This window comes from Dioscorea cayenensis, chromosome 5, assembly GCF_009730915.1.
Source record: "Dioscorea cayenensis subsp. rotundata cultivar TDr96_F1 chromosome 5, TDr96_F1_v2_PseudoChromosome.rev07_lg8_w22 25.fasta, whole genome shotgun sequence".
In the NCBI taxonomy this organism is placed as follows: domain Eukaryota; kingdom Viridiplantae; phylum Streptophyta; class Magnoliopsida; order Dioscoreales; family Dioscoreaceae; genus Dioscorea; species Dioscorea cayenensis.
Genome location: NC_052475.1, coordinates 16,849,819 through 16,864,758, shown reverse-complemented (window position 1 = coordinate 16,864,758; position 14,940 = coordinate 16,849,819). Strand labels below are relative to the sequence as shown.

At 33.7% G+C, this 14,940-nt stretch overlaps 1 protein-coding gene across 1 annotated transcript; it reads left to right on the top strand.

The window, feature by feature from the left end:
* The first annotated feature begins 3,129 nt into the window (after positions 1-3,129).
* On the top strand, positions 3,130-9,903 carry LOC120261400 (survival of motor neuron-related-splicing factor 30). Its single transcript, XM_039269283.1, has 8 exons — positions 3,130-3,312; positions 4,346-4,414; positions 5,024-5,152; positions 6,108-6,178; positions 6,277-6,352; positions 7,659-7,844; positions 8,495-8,623; positions 9,534-9,903. The coding sequence occupies exons 1-8, from the start codon at positions 3,238-3,240 to the stop codon at positions 9,702-9,704; spliced, it is 906 nt and encodes a 301-aa protein (XP_039125217.1). The 5' UTR covers positions 3,130-3,237; the 3' UTR covers positions 9,705-9,903.
* The last annotated feature ends 5,037 nt before the right edge of the window (positions 9,904-14,940 follow it).

The following is a 14,940-nucleotide window of genomic DNA, read 5'->3' as shown; positions in this document are numbered from 1 at the left end:
GATCTGACGAGGAAGGAAGACATCCCACACCGTCAGGGTCACCATGGGGATGAATGGGAGCACTCGCAGAATCTGAATTCCTGCCAACACTTCAGTCAAATGAAAAGATCAATATGTTAAGCGGAGAATATAATGTTTAAGTGATAATGACAATATTTAAACGTTAACTTAAATACTTAAGCAGTGACGAACATATTTAAACACTAATGGCCCCAGACAACTGGAACAATTAAAAGAGAAGGAACTTACAACGAGTAAAACTCATTTTCATTAGGATTCGGCAATCGCACATTTTCTGTCTCGACGACAAGATCAACTACAGCACATTTGAAGATGGAGTGCACGTGACACATCCGCTGGAAGTCAACATCGTTTTCTATTGGGCAAACCGTTTTATATCCATCTGGTGTGATGAACTTAACCCTGACAAGAGAAACTTCGAGACCCCATCGCTCACATATCTCAGCTAACACCAACTCCCAAGAAGTCTGAGCCGTGAACATTAGCACTCTTCCCTCCCCGTTGAATCTAGCAATACCACAAAAACTCTCCATAATATATCGGCCGAAAACCAAATCGTACAATTCAAATGAAATGAAGAACAAAAATAAGCCGAAGAAGAAGAAGAAGAAGATGTAAACAACAAAGCAGCGATCGGATAGGCAAAACAAGAAAAAGTGCATATATATATATATCACTCGTCGCGATGAAGACCAAAAAAAGTGCATAGAGGTTAGACTAGACGTGATGTGATTGGGCGGTATTTTTTTCCCTCCATCGGAAGGGCAAAAAAAGGAAAAAAATATGCCACTCGCATGCGATGAAGACGTATTGTCATCGCTCGACATGAATATCTGTTTAACCGTCAAGTTTTTTATGTTTAAACAGATACACATAGTATTTAACATAACGATTACCGGTTTAAATAAAGTCTATATCATGTAAATAATACATAAAACGTTTAAATATAGTGACTTAACTGTTTAAAATATTTGTTATTGTTTAAATTGAATGCTTTCACTGACATCGCGTTGAAGATGGGTACCTCCTAGGTCACTGATTAAACATCTTTACGTATTTTCTTAACACCGTTGTCATTGTTTAAAGAGTAACAGTCGTATTGTTTAACTTTTTCTATTGTTTACAATGACGTTCTTTTGTTTCCCACATTGTTTTTACTAGGTCTCTGTTTAAATTTCAGAAGTTCACATTCAAATAAAACATTCGTTTACAACATTTACAAAACATTTACAAAACATTTACAACATTTACAACATTTACAACATTTACAAGGACTTTGGACACTCACGACTCGACCCTCGTATAACGAAACAAGTGTCTGTACATTCGAATGCTCACAGCGGTTGCATAACATGCGCATCAACTTGAACCTGCACAACATACAACATTAAAAAAAAGGTTAAACAAACACATTCATGAAAACGACTATTAATCAATGTGTCATGGTCGGACTTAAGCGAAGATACTGGTAGTTAAACACAGAACGACATAGTTGTACACTGACGTAATGTTCTTAAACGGTAACAAAAAGTCTCAAGTGATAAATATCAACCCCGTCTTAAAGGATGTTTCCTGACCTCCCTCCTCTAGAGAATCCTCCGCAATCATGCAATACGTGAAAACTTTCTTTTCTTACCCAAGTCGAAAAGCTCGCATAATTGCTTCCCGTCATCCACCGCTGGAGAATCCTCTGCATTCAGGCAATTATGCGAGCATTTCGGCTTGGGCAAGAAAAGATAATTTAACTTGTTGCGTGATTACGGCTGATTGATTCTCAAGATAAGGAAGGAGATTCACGAAACATCCTTTCAGATAGAGTGGTTGTCCATGGGAAGAGGAGGAAGAGGAGGAGGGGGAGGAGGATGATGAGGACGACGAGGAGTGGTTGTCCATGGGAAGGGTTCTTCCTAGTTATTTATGGTGTGAAGTCCACAAGCAGGCTGACTCTTCATATCCGAGAAAAAAGTTAAACGCACAGTGGACCCACATTGACTGATGACAATGAACGGGTGTTCGGATATTTATGTTACCGTGCATAAGAATTAATGCCGTCATTAATTCTTATGCACGGGATACCATAACCTTACCACCTGCCACGTGGAATTGCCAACAATTCAGATCAAACGAAAAAGATCACCGTTTTACGCAGAGACTTTGAGAATTTACACGTTAATATGATTAGTTATACATATAAAGATAATGTTAAACGGAGATGACAATTATTAAACGGATATGACAATTATTAAACATATTAGTAATATATTTAAACGGATAATAGCACATATTTAAACATTATTTAAAATATACAAATAGATAACAATAAATGAGAAGAACTTTACAACGAAATGAACTCGTTTTCAAACGGAGACGACAATGGCACATGCTCTGCCTCGACAATAAAATCGACTACAGCTAATTTGAAGATAAAGTGCACTTGACCAATCCGATGGAAATCAACTTCATTTTCTGTTGGAGAAACCGATTTATATATTTCGGGTATGATAACCTTCACCTAGACTACCACAAATGAGCTGCCATAATAAACACCTGCGGAATGGTCAAACTGATAGCAACGAAGAGATTCTCACCGTATTACGAAACCGGCAGAACTGAAGTCGAACAAATCAAATGAGGAGAAATGAGGATAACAATAAGATGTAATGCAACCCCTAGGCATTGTCTAAGCAAAAAGCCCTTGAAAAGGTTGAACATGATGTGATTTGGCGCTATCCTTTCCCACCATTTTCAAGGCCAAAAATGAGATTTCACAACATGGACCCTTTTGAAGTGAACGGTAGGGGGTAAAAGGGAAGTTAAACACTAACGGAAGGGCTGTCCGGGGTGTGTAAAAGTAGGAGGGGGTTTTTGAGAAGTTTTGAATATTACGAGGGTGAACAGTAATTTTCCCTATTTAAAAATTAAAATTTTATCTATGAAAATTCATTTATAATGAAAATCCTTTTATAAACATAAAAATGCTAACTTTTTTTATAAAAAAACCGAACCGGTTCCAAGCCGCCACGGTTCGTCCGGATCAACTAAACCATCTAGGGTTAATTATGTCATTGCGCTTTCCAACCCACTTCTCCTCCCGAACAAGGGCTTCAATTTCGATTTCGATTCTTATCTTTGGACTCTCTAATCCCTAACAAGTCTATAAGACGAGAAGAGAGTGGGAAAAAAGTTCGATTTTTGTGGAGTTTTTCCGATTAAGAGATGCAAGGAGGTGAGGATTTGAGTATCCATGAGCTTGCCTCGAATCTCTCCGCCTATAAAGATCAGCTCCGCGAGGTATTCATCCTTTCCTCTTGTGATTCCTTTGATGGTTTTGTTGTTTTTGTTTTATTTTTCAAGATTATTAGGTTTTCTTTGCTTCTTTCGGTGATGATTTTGGTGGATTTGATTAAGGATTTGGTTATGGATTATTTGATATGCGGTATTTCTAGGGTTTTTACTTTTTAGGAGGTAGTTCTAATTTTTAATCCTTTTTATTCACTTCGTTTGATGTTTAAGGGTCTAAAAGTCTGTTTTTTTTTCTTCTTCTTCTCTTCAAATCCCTATATTATGGGGCTGTGGGACTGTTCATCATTTTGAATTTCCTTGTTGTAATCTAAGGTTGAGCTGCTAGTCGGTGGTTGGGTTGATTTTCTTGAAGATAATTTTTTTTTTATTTCATGTTGCTATGATTGTTATGTTGGGTTATGATTTAGTTTTAGATTATTTGATGCACATGCATATGGCGCCTGTAGTGCGTTTTAGTGGTAATTTTTGGAGTTGGGGTATATTTTCATTATTTTGTTGTAGTTTAATGTTGGTTTGTTATTAAATTTTGTATAATTCTTGTAGTGCTGTTATGTTTTTGAGTGAACTTGAAAATTGAATAAAGTGTGTTGGGCTTGGTGTGCATGGGCGTAGGATATTTGATGAGCCCCAAATTATGTCCCAACTCTTTGTTTAAGGTCATATTTTGTAGAAACTTAAATCTTTCGTAAATCTTTCCAGCTGCTGTCTTGGTTGTCATTATGAAAAGAATTGTTGCAGTCTGGTAGTCCAGATGATTCACCAAGTATATGAACTAGTAGTTTCATCTTTTTGACTCTCATTGAGGTTGGGTCATCCATGGTTGCATAAGCTCTTTCAAGGAGGCATTGCAGTTAGAAACCAAATCTCATAGTCTACACATTACCATTCCTAACTTCAGACAACCTTGTTTACGGGCATCTGTCATAATGGAATCTTGCCTTGTTGCTTGTGTTATATATTCGAACATGGTAGAAATCTGTCTTTAAGCAGAATTGACTATTTTTAAATCTTTGTGAATCAGGTTAGGAAGCTTTTGGCTGATGACCCCAGAAACTCTGAATATGCAGACATGGAAAAGGAGCTTAGAGAGGTAATTCACACATAGTTTTTGTTTATTTTTAATTTATAATTTTTTTGTTCTGTAGTTTTCAAGACAAAATTGAGCTTTTGGAAATTTGTCAAACCATTGCAACTTATCCATGAAAGGATAATCTGAAATAAAAAAACTGGCTTTGCGTTATGATTTATAAAATTTTCAAACATGGTAGTGCTTCCGCCTTTTTGTTCTTTGTTACAAGGATCAATGAGGTGTTGTTCAAGAATGGCAGCATGACCTCTCTGCATAAATGCAGATGGTTTTCAATGGCGATTCTAGTTTGTTTTTTACCTTGAAAGGTGAGAAGGGTGTTTTTGTTTCAGTGTAGTTCTTATTGCAGCTATTGGAGCTGTATTGGGAATTATGATATTCAGAAAGAAGAACAATATGAGAAAAATGTTAGCTTTGTCAAGGTGCCCATCACCCTTCGTCTTGGTTCCTTTGCAGGTGATATTTGTGTGGTGATGGCTTTCCTGCTCCCAAACTCCTGATTTCCGATCTTCACGCTGAGTTTCTAAGTTTGAAATTAATCTATAGTCCGGATTTTCATGATATTTGTCCATTTTCCGAAGCTAATTACAGTGTAACTGTTTGAGCGTGCAGGTTATTTCTCTTACAGAGGAACTTTTAGCAACTGCAAAACAAAGTGAAATTGCTGGCTTAGTTGATGAGTTAGATGCGGATGCATCACCCATTGAGGGACAGGCTGATAGGAAGTCACTATCTAACTTGGTAATAACCACTCTTAATCATAAAATGCACATTAAAAAACACTGCCATTGGCTCATGAAATCCCCTCATTATTCATTTAATTATAAATGCTTCTTGAAAGATATGTATCATGATTCATTTTGAAGTTTTATGATATGGGCATAATGCTTAAAATTATATAACTGTCTGTTATACTTTTTTTATGCAAGTTTTTTTTTTATTTCTTCTCAAAATGGCTTTGGGGTAGGATAGTCACAGTGAACAAACTAAAATGATGATTAATTTACCTGTTGTCATGAAACATGTCTAGAATTTATGATTTGAGAGATATGGCTAATTTATATATTTGTGGACAGTGATGTCCATATCCATGTGTGCGCATGGCTAATTAAGGTTGAGTTTCATCTTTCATAGAACAAAAAATGTGAAAAATGAAGGGACAAACGATTAGCTTGGCCACTCACAGAATTAGAAGAAATCAGAAAAGCCTAATGTTGAATGTGGTTTCATTCTCAGGTGGATGCTTTCTGGATATTTCCACGAAGGGGATAATTCTTATTATTCTTGTCTTGAGCCAATTTAGATGTTTGTGTTTTCTAGTATCAATTATTAGATGATTAACTATAATTTCAATCAGTGATAATATTCTAAGGAGTTTGCAGTTTGTTATAGCTTTTTGTAATTTGTATGCCACCCGTGTGACTTATGTCTAAACTGTTTTAAATATGACTTTTTCGTCTGAATGCCAGTTTACCAAGAAATTTAGGTTTCATCCTCTTTATGCTTTTAGAACACAAGAGCGCATCTGAATGCCTGAGTAAATTTTGAACCCTGTATTAGTTGGTTCTTATGCATGAATCTGTGTGCTTTATTTGTGTTTATGCTTGAGAGTTTGTTTCATGCTTAGTTTCAAGTAGTCCCAAATTCTTTCTGAAGAAGCATAATCCTGATTTTCTTCATTTGTTAATGCATTCAGGAAACAGGTCAAGATGATAGGTTTCCTGTAGGAACAAAAGTTCAAGCTGTTTGGAGTGAAGATGGGGAATGGTTAGTGAATGAATGATTGTTCAAGTTAAATTGGCAGTTTATGCTTGTCAATTGTTTTACCCTTTCTCTTTTATGTTTTTGATTAGCTGAATGTTTAGGTATGATGCGACGATTGAGGCTCTCACTCCTAATGGATACTTCGTCTCTTATGATGAATGGGGAAACAAGGAAGAGGTTCGTCTAACTTGGCTCAATTATGTTGTACTTAAGCCCGAGAGAGGCCTCTTGTTCTTTAATATTTATGTCCATTATTTTTACTAGAAAATTCAGTAACTGAAGCAACATTTCATGTTTTCATTGCAAAAGGTTTCCTGGATAAGGCTCTGATAGGCTTGCCCTCTCTTACAGCAGTCATGAATATTAATATTATTGTTATTGTTTGTGGTGGTATATTGTCTTGTCACAAGGTTTGGATGGAAGAACTTATTTCACACCTAACTTAGAAACTCTTATTGCCAGATGCTATTCTAATTAGTAAGGGTGCTCTGCTTTTAACAAAGTTTATTATGTAATTGAAATTCAATTGAAGCAGTAGATGATTTAGTCATTTGTCAACTTGCAGTGGTTCATTATTCTCTGATTCTTTTCATAATCTAATGTTGCACTTTTACAGGATATATGGTTGTTGGTCACTCGTAAGACCATTGCACATTCCGAGCATTGATTTTATAGAAATTGATTGCAAGTACACTAGTTTATGTTCAAATACTGACAATAGGACATTTTATTCATGTTTGATGTTTAACTTTCAGAAATAGCAGAGAGGAGCTATCTGTTCTGATCTAGTACTCATTATTTGCTTAAATATTTGTGTGGCTTGGGAGGTATACTTTGTTATCTAGATGGTTTTATTATTTATATTTTGTTTAAACCTAATGTCTTTGGAGAATTAAAAAAGGTTTAATGATTTCATCAAATCATTATGTTGCTTATCTGAAAGAAATTGTCTGAGGAATGTTTTAGAAGCCACATGGTTTTAAATGTTTATTAGGTCATATACCCCGTTACACAGCTGAGCAACTATGCTAGCTCGCATTATTAGATGACTATTTGTAAGTTGTCAGAGCTAATTTTAGGTTAACCCTGCTCACATTGCCAGGTAAATTTCTTCAACACTTTTGGTTTGGGGATGTAATGATTAGAACATTATTATTTGGAAAAGTGGATTGAGGTTTCTTATGGGATCTTGCTTCTTCTGTTGTTTTTCATTAGAGACTGTCATATTGTTCATTATTCTATTAAAAAGTTCCTGTTGTGTATTTGAATGGAAGAGGGCATATAAGGTTTGATGCCATGACTGTTGAGTATCCTAATCACATTCTGCAACTTTTTTTAAGATATTTCTGTAGCAACTGAACTGCAGCAACAGTGTTGAAGTATTACATCACCTCAGATAAACTTTATCCGGTTTTATGGTAGTGATCCCCTCTAATATCACAGATTTCTGAACTAATTTTCATTTTTATCTGTTTTATTTTAGGTTGATCCTGCTAATGTTAGGCCAATTAAAGAGGAGACTGTTAATGCTATGTTGGAAGCTGAAAAAGAAGCTGAGGCAACCAGACAAGCAATTAAGCGAAAGATTGCTCAAGCAGCTGTTTCTGACTTCCAAGCGCGTACCTTGCCTGCTAAGCTTCGTATTGATCCCAATGACCCTGATGATGTGGTAAGTGGAATTTGTTAAAATTGGATTTTTGTCATTGCAAAGCTATGCGTATATAGATCGGAACCAGGCTTGCAAGCAAGTTTGCTTTTATACATTTTTCAGATGTTTGTTATCCATGTTTTATCCATAAACCAGCTGTGCAGCTTACCCTTACTAGTTCGTGTTTTGTCACCCAACAAAGTGGAGATATTTCAATTGTCTCAGAAACTATGTTGTTTGATATTGTATTGGAACATTATGGGTGTAGATTGATTTGTCGATCAGGTTCTATACTTGAAATAATTGCAATATGAAGAACTAGGGATTTTCTATGATAACTTCTGCCGACTTTCCATTTAATACTTCCAACTTAAAATCAGTAGAGATATGTTACCACTTGAAATGCCAACCCAGCCAACCCAGCCTGAAAGGTTTGGAGGGAATGATGAGCTCGAGTCCTCTGTATTGAACATTGATGGTGTTTTTAAGTCATTAGGGTATAAGCACAAAAGGTGGTCATGCAAGGAAATGTTTTGCATTATGAAGTCACTTCTGGAAAAGGAGTTACTGTCTTACTGTGTACTTTTTTCTCCTGATATTTTCCTTGGAATGATTATTATTATTATTATTTTATTATTATTATTATTATTATTATTTTTTATTTTTTGCAGAAAGCTGCTAAAAAAAAGAAGATACATGCTTTTAAGTCAAAAGTCCGTCTCGAGCAGCAGGAAGTAGTTCAAAATAAGCGGCAGAATGCTTGGCAGCAGTTTCAAACAACAAAAGGGAAAGCTAAGAAGGTAATGCTGACAAAAATTCTTGCATTTTAAGCATGAACTTTTATTTCCAAGTATATGAGATACTATTCAATCCTATCCCAAATGCATTCAGGAACTTAAATATTGTTTATATCCAGTCATTTCATGTCTCCTTGCTATTGCCATGAAATGTATTTTTGACATTTCACATGCTTTAGCTTCAACTTATGCATGCATTCTTCATGACGCTCTAACTTTGTGGCAAGTGTGATGTAGCTGGTACCCCTAGTGCCCTACTGTTTGTATGATGTTTCCTGTTTACTTCCTTTTGTTACTCGACCATATGATTTAATTAGACAAATTTGTGTTGTCAAACACAGAATTAGCTTAGTTTTTACTCATTAACATGGCTAGTTTTTTCTTTGCCAGTGAAACCAAAAATTGTAGACAGTGATATTGTAGATGATTTTCTGCTCTAACATTACTCAATGAAGTTCCGGTTTGACAAGTTATTGCCTTGACAGTGAATTCTAAAATTGTAGACCTAGTGATGGTGTGTATTGTAGATCTGATCTTAGACCTGTAGGGAAACTTTCCTGTTAAAACAGAACTTTGTGCATTCTTCTTGAAGTCATCATTAAAGTAATACCTATAGTTGTGGATTAGTCCTCGTTATCCATTTGTCTTAATTAAAACAGTTAAATATTTTAATTTTGATGTGAATCACTCCTGGAAATTGGTTTACCATTTGAAACATCTGCCATCTTGTTATTGATTACTGTGAGATATATATGGCTGATGGATGAAAAAAGCAATCTTTTCCTTCATCTCCTAAATTTATTCCGAAAATTCCTCACTTGCCCAAAGCACAAACAAAACCCGAAGCAGATAAACCAAATGGCAGGTCTCATTTTGCCTTTTCTGATAATTTTTCAATCTTTTGTGATGACAGATTGGGTTCTTCTCCGGGCGCAAGAGGGAGAGCATCTTCAAATCCCCTGACGATCCAAAGGGAAAGGTTGGTGTCACAGGCAGTGGGAAAGGATTGACCGAATTCCAAAAGCGAGAAAAACACTTGCATCTCAAGGCCGGAGGATCGGCAGACACCGAGGAAGAAGAATAAACTTGTGTGTCATTTATCGCTTAAATCACTTGAATACATTTGATATACTTTAGCTTTGAATTCTGTACCTAAAGGTTTTACAAGCAGAGTATTTTCTAATGAACTGCACTATGACTTGAAGGTGATCTGTTGGCAAATTTTTGTGTCATGTTCTTCTTTTAGTGACTAAAATAGAAGGATTACCATGTGCAATTATCAATTTTTCCAAAGCTATTAGTTTAGCTTATTATCAAATATATGTTTTTCTTGGATGTTTCATGGCAGTTGCAATGTTCTTTCATTCAGGTGGTGCCCTAATATCAATTTAGGTTTGAAATTCTCAACTTTTTTCACTTGCCCGTCCTAATTTTAGTTTAATATTGTTTAAATAAATTCCTTTTTCCTTAGATAAGATAATTTTAAAAAAAAAATTATTATACCCTTTCTGTCTTTCTCTTTGAATATTTAGTATTTATCAAATATACCTTTTATGGGAGCTGGCTCTTTTTATATAATTTACTATATTTTCATTTTTATATCCATTTCTATAAAAGTTATATATATATATATATATATATACTCTTCAAACTATAATTCTTCCCGAGAAATCCTCACAAAGAATTATTAAATAAATGTTACTCAAATTAGTTGGTAATCTAAATTTTATAAAAAATTGTATTATTTTTTTTAAAATTATCTTTATTTAAAATATGTTTTAAAAAATATGTAGTTGAATGTAATTTATTAAAAATTATAGAGGTATATAAAGGTTAAATTAAAAATATATATATTTAATATTTTACAAATTTTCTAAATAAATAAGTAAAAAGACCAAAGGGAATATTTCTTATACATGCTACTATATTTATTGGCATTTTGTTGTTTTATGTTATCATGATTCTATATTTACAAAATATATACAAGAACAATCAAATTGTTAATGTGATCTTCAATGTTAGGGATCCACAATCATTTCATTATTTTATCTTAGTCTCACTGTACAATTAAAATTTTAACAGGAGGTTTATTTTGAGAGAACTAAATGATCATTTTTGTAAATAATAAAAATAAATAAATAAAAATATATATTCTTTTTATCAAGAAGCAACCCTTAACCTTCTCAACTAAAATTTGAAATCTCATGTCCCTTGTTAAAGCAAATGTGCATTGGAAGCCATCAATATTCTTATAATAATAGGTTGGATAATTATCAACAAGTCATACACCAATTTAACTTGTCAATTAAGCATTATCAATTTCAGTGTGTGTTTGGATGGGGATAATGGAATGAGGGGGAATGAAGTAATGATAGAGAGGGGAAAAAAATGGGTAGGGGATGATAATGAAAAAAGTGTTTGGTTTGAGGGTGTAATTCATTGGGAATGAAAAAAAGTAAAAAGTGGAGTTGTGATAAGATTATATTTTTACCCCTAATATAAATAAATTATAGTTATTTCTAATAATTATTATTTATAAATAAGTATAACATAAATATTTATTTTATTATTATTATTATTATTATTATTAATTAATGTTTAATCCAAAATTAATTTTAAATAAGTATTCATTTAATTCTGTAATTAAAATTAATTAATGAATTTCAAATGAAATTTATTTTAAATAACTATTATGTATATAATAATTAATACATAAATATTTATTGATGTTTAACTAGAAATTAATTTTAAATAAATATTAATTTCATTCCGTACCTTATATATTTTAATGATATATATGTAAATATTTATTAATTATAAAATAATTAAAACATAAATATTTATTTTATTATTATTTAATGTTTAATTAGATATGATATTTATTTTAAATAATTATTATCTATAAATAATTAAAACATAAATATCAATAGAAAATAACAATTTTAACATTTTCACGCAAGTTAAAATCAAACAAGATTGTATCTCTTCAATATCTCAAGAAAATAACAAATAAAAATCAATTTTAACTAATTATTCATCATACAATTAACCATTCAAAACAACAACTACAACACATCAAAAAAGAAATCTAAAAAATCACCTCATGAACAAGATTGTTCCTCTTCAATATCTCCACAACAAAAACCTCCACAATCCTTAAATCAAGAAATCAAGAACCCAAGCAAGCACCTTAACCAAAAAAAAAAAAATCAAGAACTCACCATTCATCATCTTAAACACTTGAACTACAACAACTTAAAAACCAAAAACTAGCTCATTGTTTTTTCAACATGCATTCACAATACTAGCTGATTGTTCTTCAATGACATTCATATACCTTTAACATTTGCATGGATTTAAAGGCTCATCACTAATGAGCAATTAAGAAGAAGTTGTTGCAATTTTTCAACATGCATTCACAATACTAGCTCATTGTTCTTCAATGGCATACATAAAGTAAAGAATACTAGAAAACATCAATTAAAGCAAAAATTCCAACCAAATTCCAACCATTCATTATCTCAACATGCATTCACAATACTAGCTCATTGTTCTTCAATGACATTCATAAACCACCAAAGTTGCTCAAACAATTCACCAAACCATAAATAGTAAAACATCATAAACGTCAACTATGATCATAGGTCCAAGACTTTCGGGTTCTTCCACAAAGTTCTATTCAAAATGATAAGTAGTACCAACATAAAAACCAACTCCTTTCCGTACTCGTCTCCTCATTCTAACACTTGTCTATCAAATGGATAAACCTGCAAAAGCACAATGTTAAATATACATGTAATGAACACTAATTAATCATCAAAGTTACATTGCTAAAATGTTAAATTCTTACCAAGATGAGTCAAGCATTGGGTGGGCAATATGACATCCTTGACAAGAAAACCCGGCAAAAGCGCAATTTTCTTTCAGCTGGAAGGTCCCAAAATACTGTCAGCTGATCTTCAAGTTTAAAACATTGACTTATAACATCATTTGTATTCTTGGCAAGACATCATAGAATAATTGACAATAAGTTTGAATATAAATTGGCAAACATAGACTAACCATTCATGTTGATATCAGATTGCCAGTGAATGAAGGAATAATGATTTTGTGCATATGTTTAGACATGTTCATCAAAAGCTCTCACACTCACAAAGCACAATAATTGCACAAGTGGTGATTCACAGGGCATTTCAAACAGAGGCAGTGCAGGTCATAATGATGAAGCTATGATAAGGAGGAGATTAGCCTGTAAAAATTGGTAATTTGATTGGCGGAGCAACAAAAAGATGAGTTAGACAAATGGTTGGATCTGGGAAAATGCAATTGAATCATGCATACAACATAAACTAGCTGTAGTTGAGGTTTACCATCCCAGGGAAAAACCAAACTATCATAACAATAATTCAAAAAAAAAAAAAACAACAACACTGACACAAGAATGGTGACCTAATGGCGGCGTTGGTGATGCCGATGTCGGACGGACACTCACCAGTGATGATGACAAGCGCAGGAACCCGAGCTCAAGAGCCTTGCCAACAGGGATGTGCAGCTTCTCAAAAGGATGATGATGGCAAGCTTCCATGGGGCAAGGGTTTGGTTATTTAACTTTTATAATGTGTCTTTTTTTTATTTGTCAAAGGCAAAATAGTTATTTCGCAGGGGGGAATGAACCATTCCCCCATATTGGGGGAATACTTTATTACCCTATGGGGGTTAATAGTGACCCCCTCAAGGTAATGGTGACCCCCCAAAAAAATTTCCCAAACAAAAGCATGGGAATGTGTAAGTAATGGTTCCCCTCTTGGGGAGGGGAACTATTACCCCTATCCAAACACACTCATTTTGTTTGTTTTTTGTTTTTTGTTTTTTTTTTCCTTTTGTGTTTGGAAATAATTTCTTTTGGAAATGGATCTTTGAACTTGTTGCAATAACAACTCTAATTTTAACACTCCTTTAATTGCTAATGCCTTACTGATATGAGCAAAATAATTATTTTTAATTTTAAAATTTTATTAATTTATCCTTAATAAAATTTATAATGACCAAATGGAATATATTGATCAAATTGTTCACTTGTTGATGGACAACTAACATAAGATGTATGAAAAAGAATTTTTTTTATCTTTATACTCTTGATAAAATAATATAATTACTTCTGTACCCTCAAAAAGCTGAATACCATATGTACCCTCAAAAAATCCATTCAAATGCATCATTAAAACATATTATTAATTATATAAATATTTATTTGTAACAATAAAAATAAAATTTATTCAAATTCTTAAGCAATGTTAATTTTTATTTAAATATAATGAAAAAAACTAATTTAAATATTTGTAGGGATATATATGCAAAAACATTGACTAAATCACTATTAGAAGTTTTTAGAATTTAGATCTAATGCATAAAATTAGTTTTTCTGGGGTATATTTGTAAAAAATATTAACTTATTAACTTTTAGAAATTTTTAAGCACAAGTTTTTTTTGGGAAAATTATTTAAAAGTCCCTATGAAGTTTTATTTTTTCTCTGCAGTCCCTCTGGCATTTGCACTTCCTATGTAGTCCCTCCTTTTTAAACATATTCCTTATAAGTCCCTGGCGTTACAGATGTTAGTGAGTATTCTCTGAAATGCCAGAAATGCCTCTCTCCCGCCCAATCACATCAGCCTTTTTGGGTAGGTGATGGCAGAGATCTCCATCCCCTTTTAGTGTACTTCGTCTTCTTCTTCATCTTCATTCTTTGTGTCTTGTTCTTCTTCTCCTTGTCATTGTTCTTCTGCCAGAAATGCCTCTCTCCCGCCCAATCACATCAGCCATTTTGGGTAGGTAATGGCAGAGATCTCCATTCCCTTTTAGTGTACTTCGTCTACTTCTTCATCTTCATTCTTTGTGTTTTGTTCTTCTTCTCCTTGTTCTTATTTTTCTTCTTTGCGACCTTCTTTCTATCGTTCAGGTAAGCAATATCTTCATTCAATTTAGCTTACTTCCTCCTTTGGGGCTTTTTTTAACCTATATATGGGTTTGTCCACTGTGTACGCAGGTGTTAGTCATCATGGAGACATATTGTGCTGTGGCTCATTTCAAAGGCGACGGACGGCTACTCCAATTCACGGTCCTCACTGCATGGGAGGTTGTTATGGCCGAGATATGTGAGCGTTGGTCACTGGATGCTTCTCGAGTCATTGTGAAGTTTGTGACACCTGATTTATACGGCACGGTTTGCCCAATTGAGTCAGATGCTGATTTCCAACGTATGTGCCACATACACCACACTTATAAGAAGAATGTGGTGGACATTATCTTTGAAGAAGTCAGT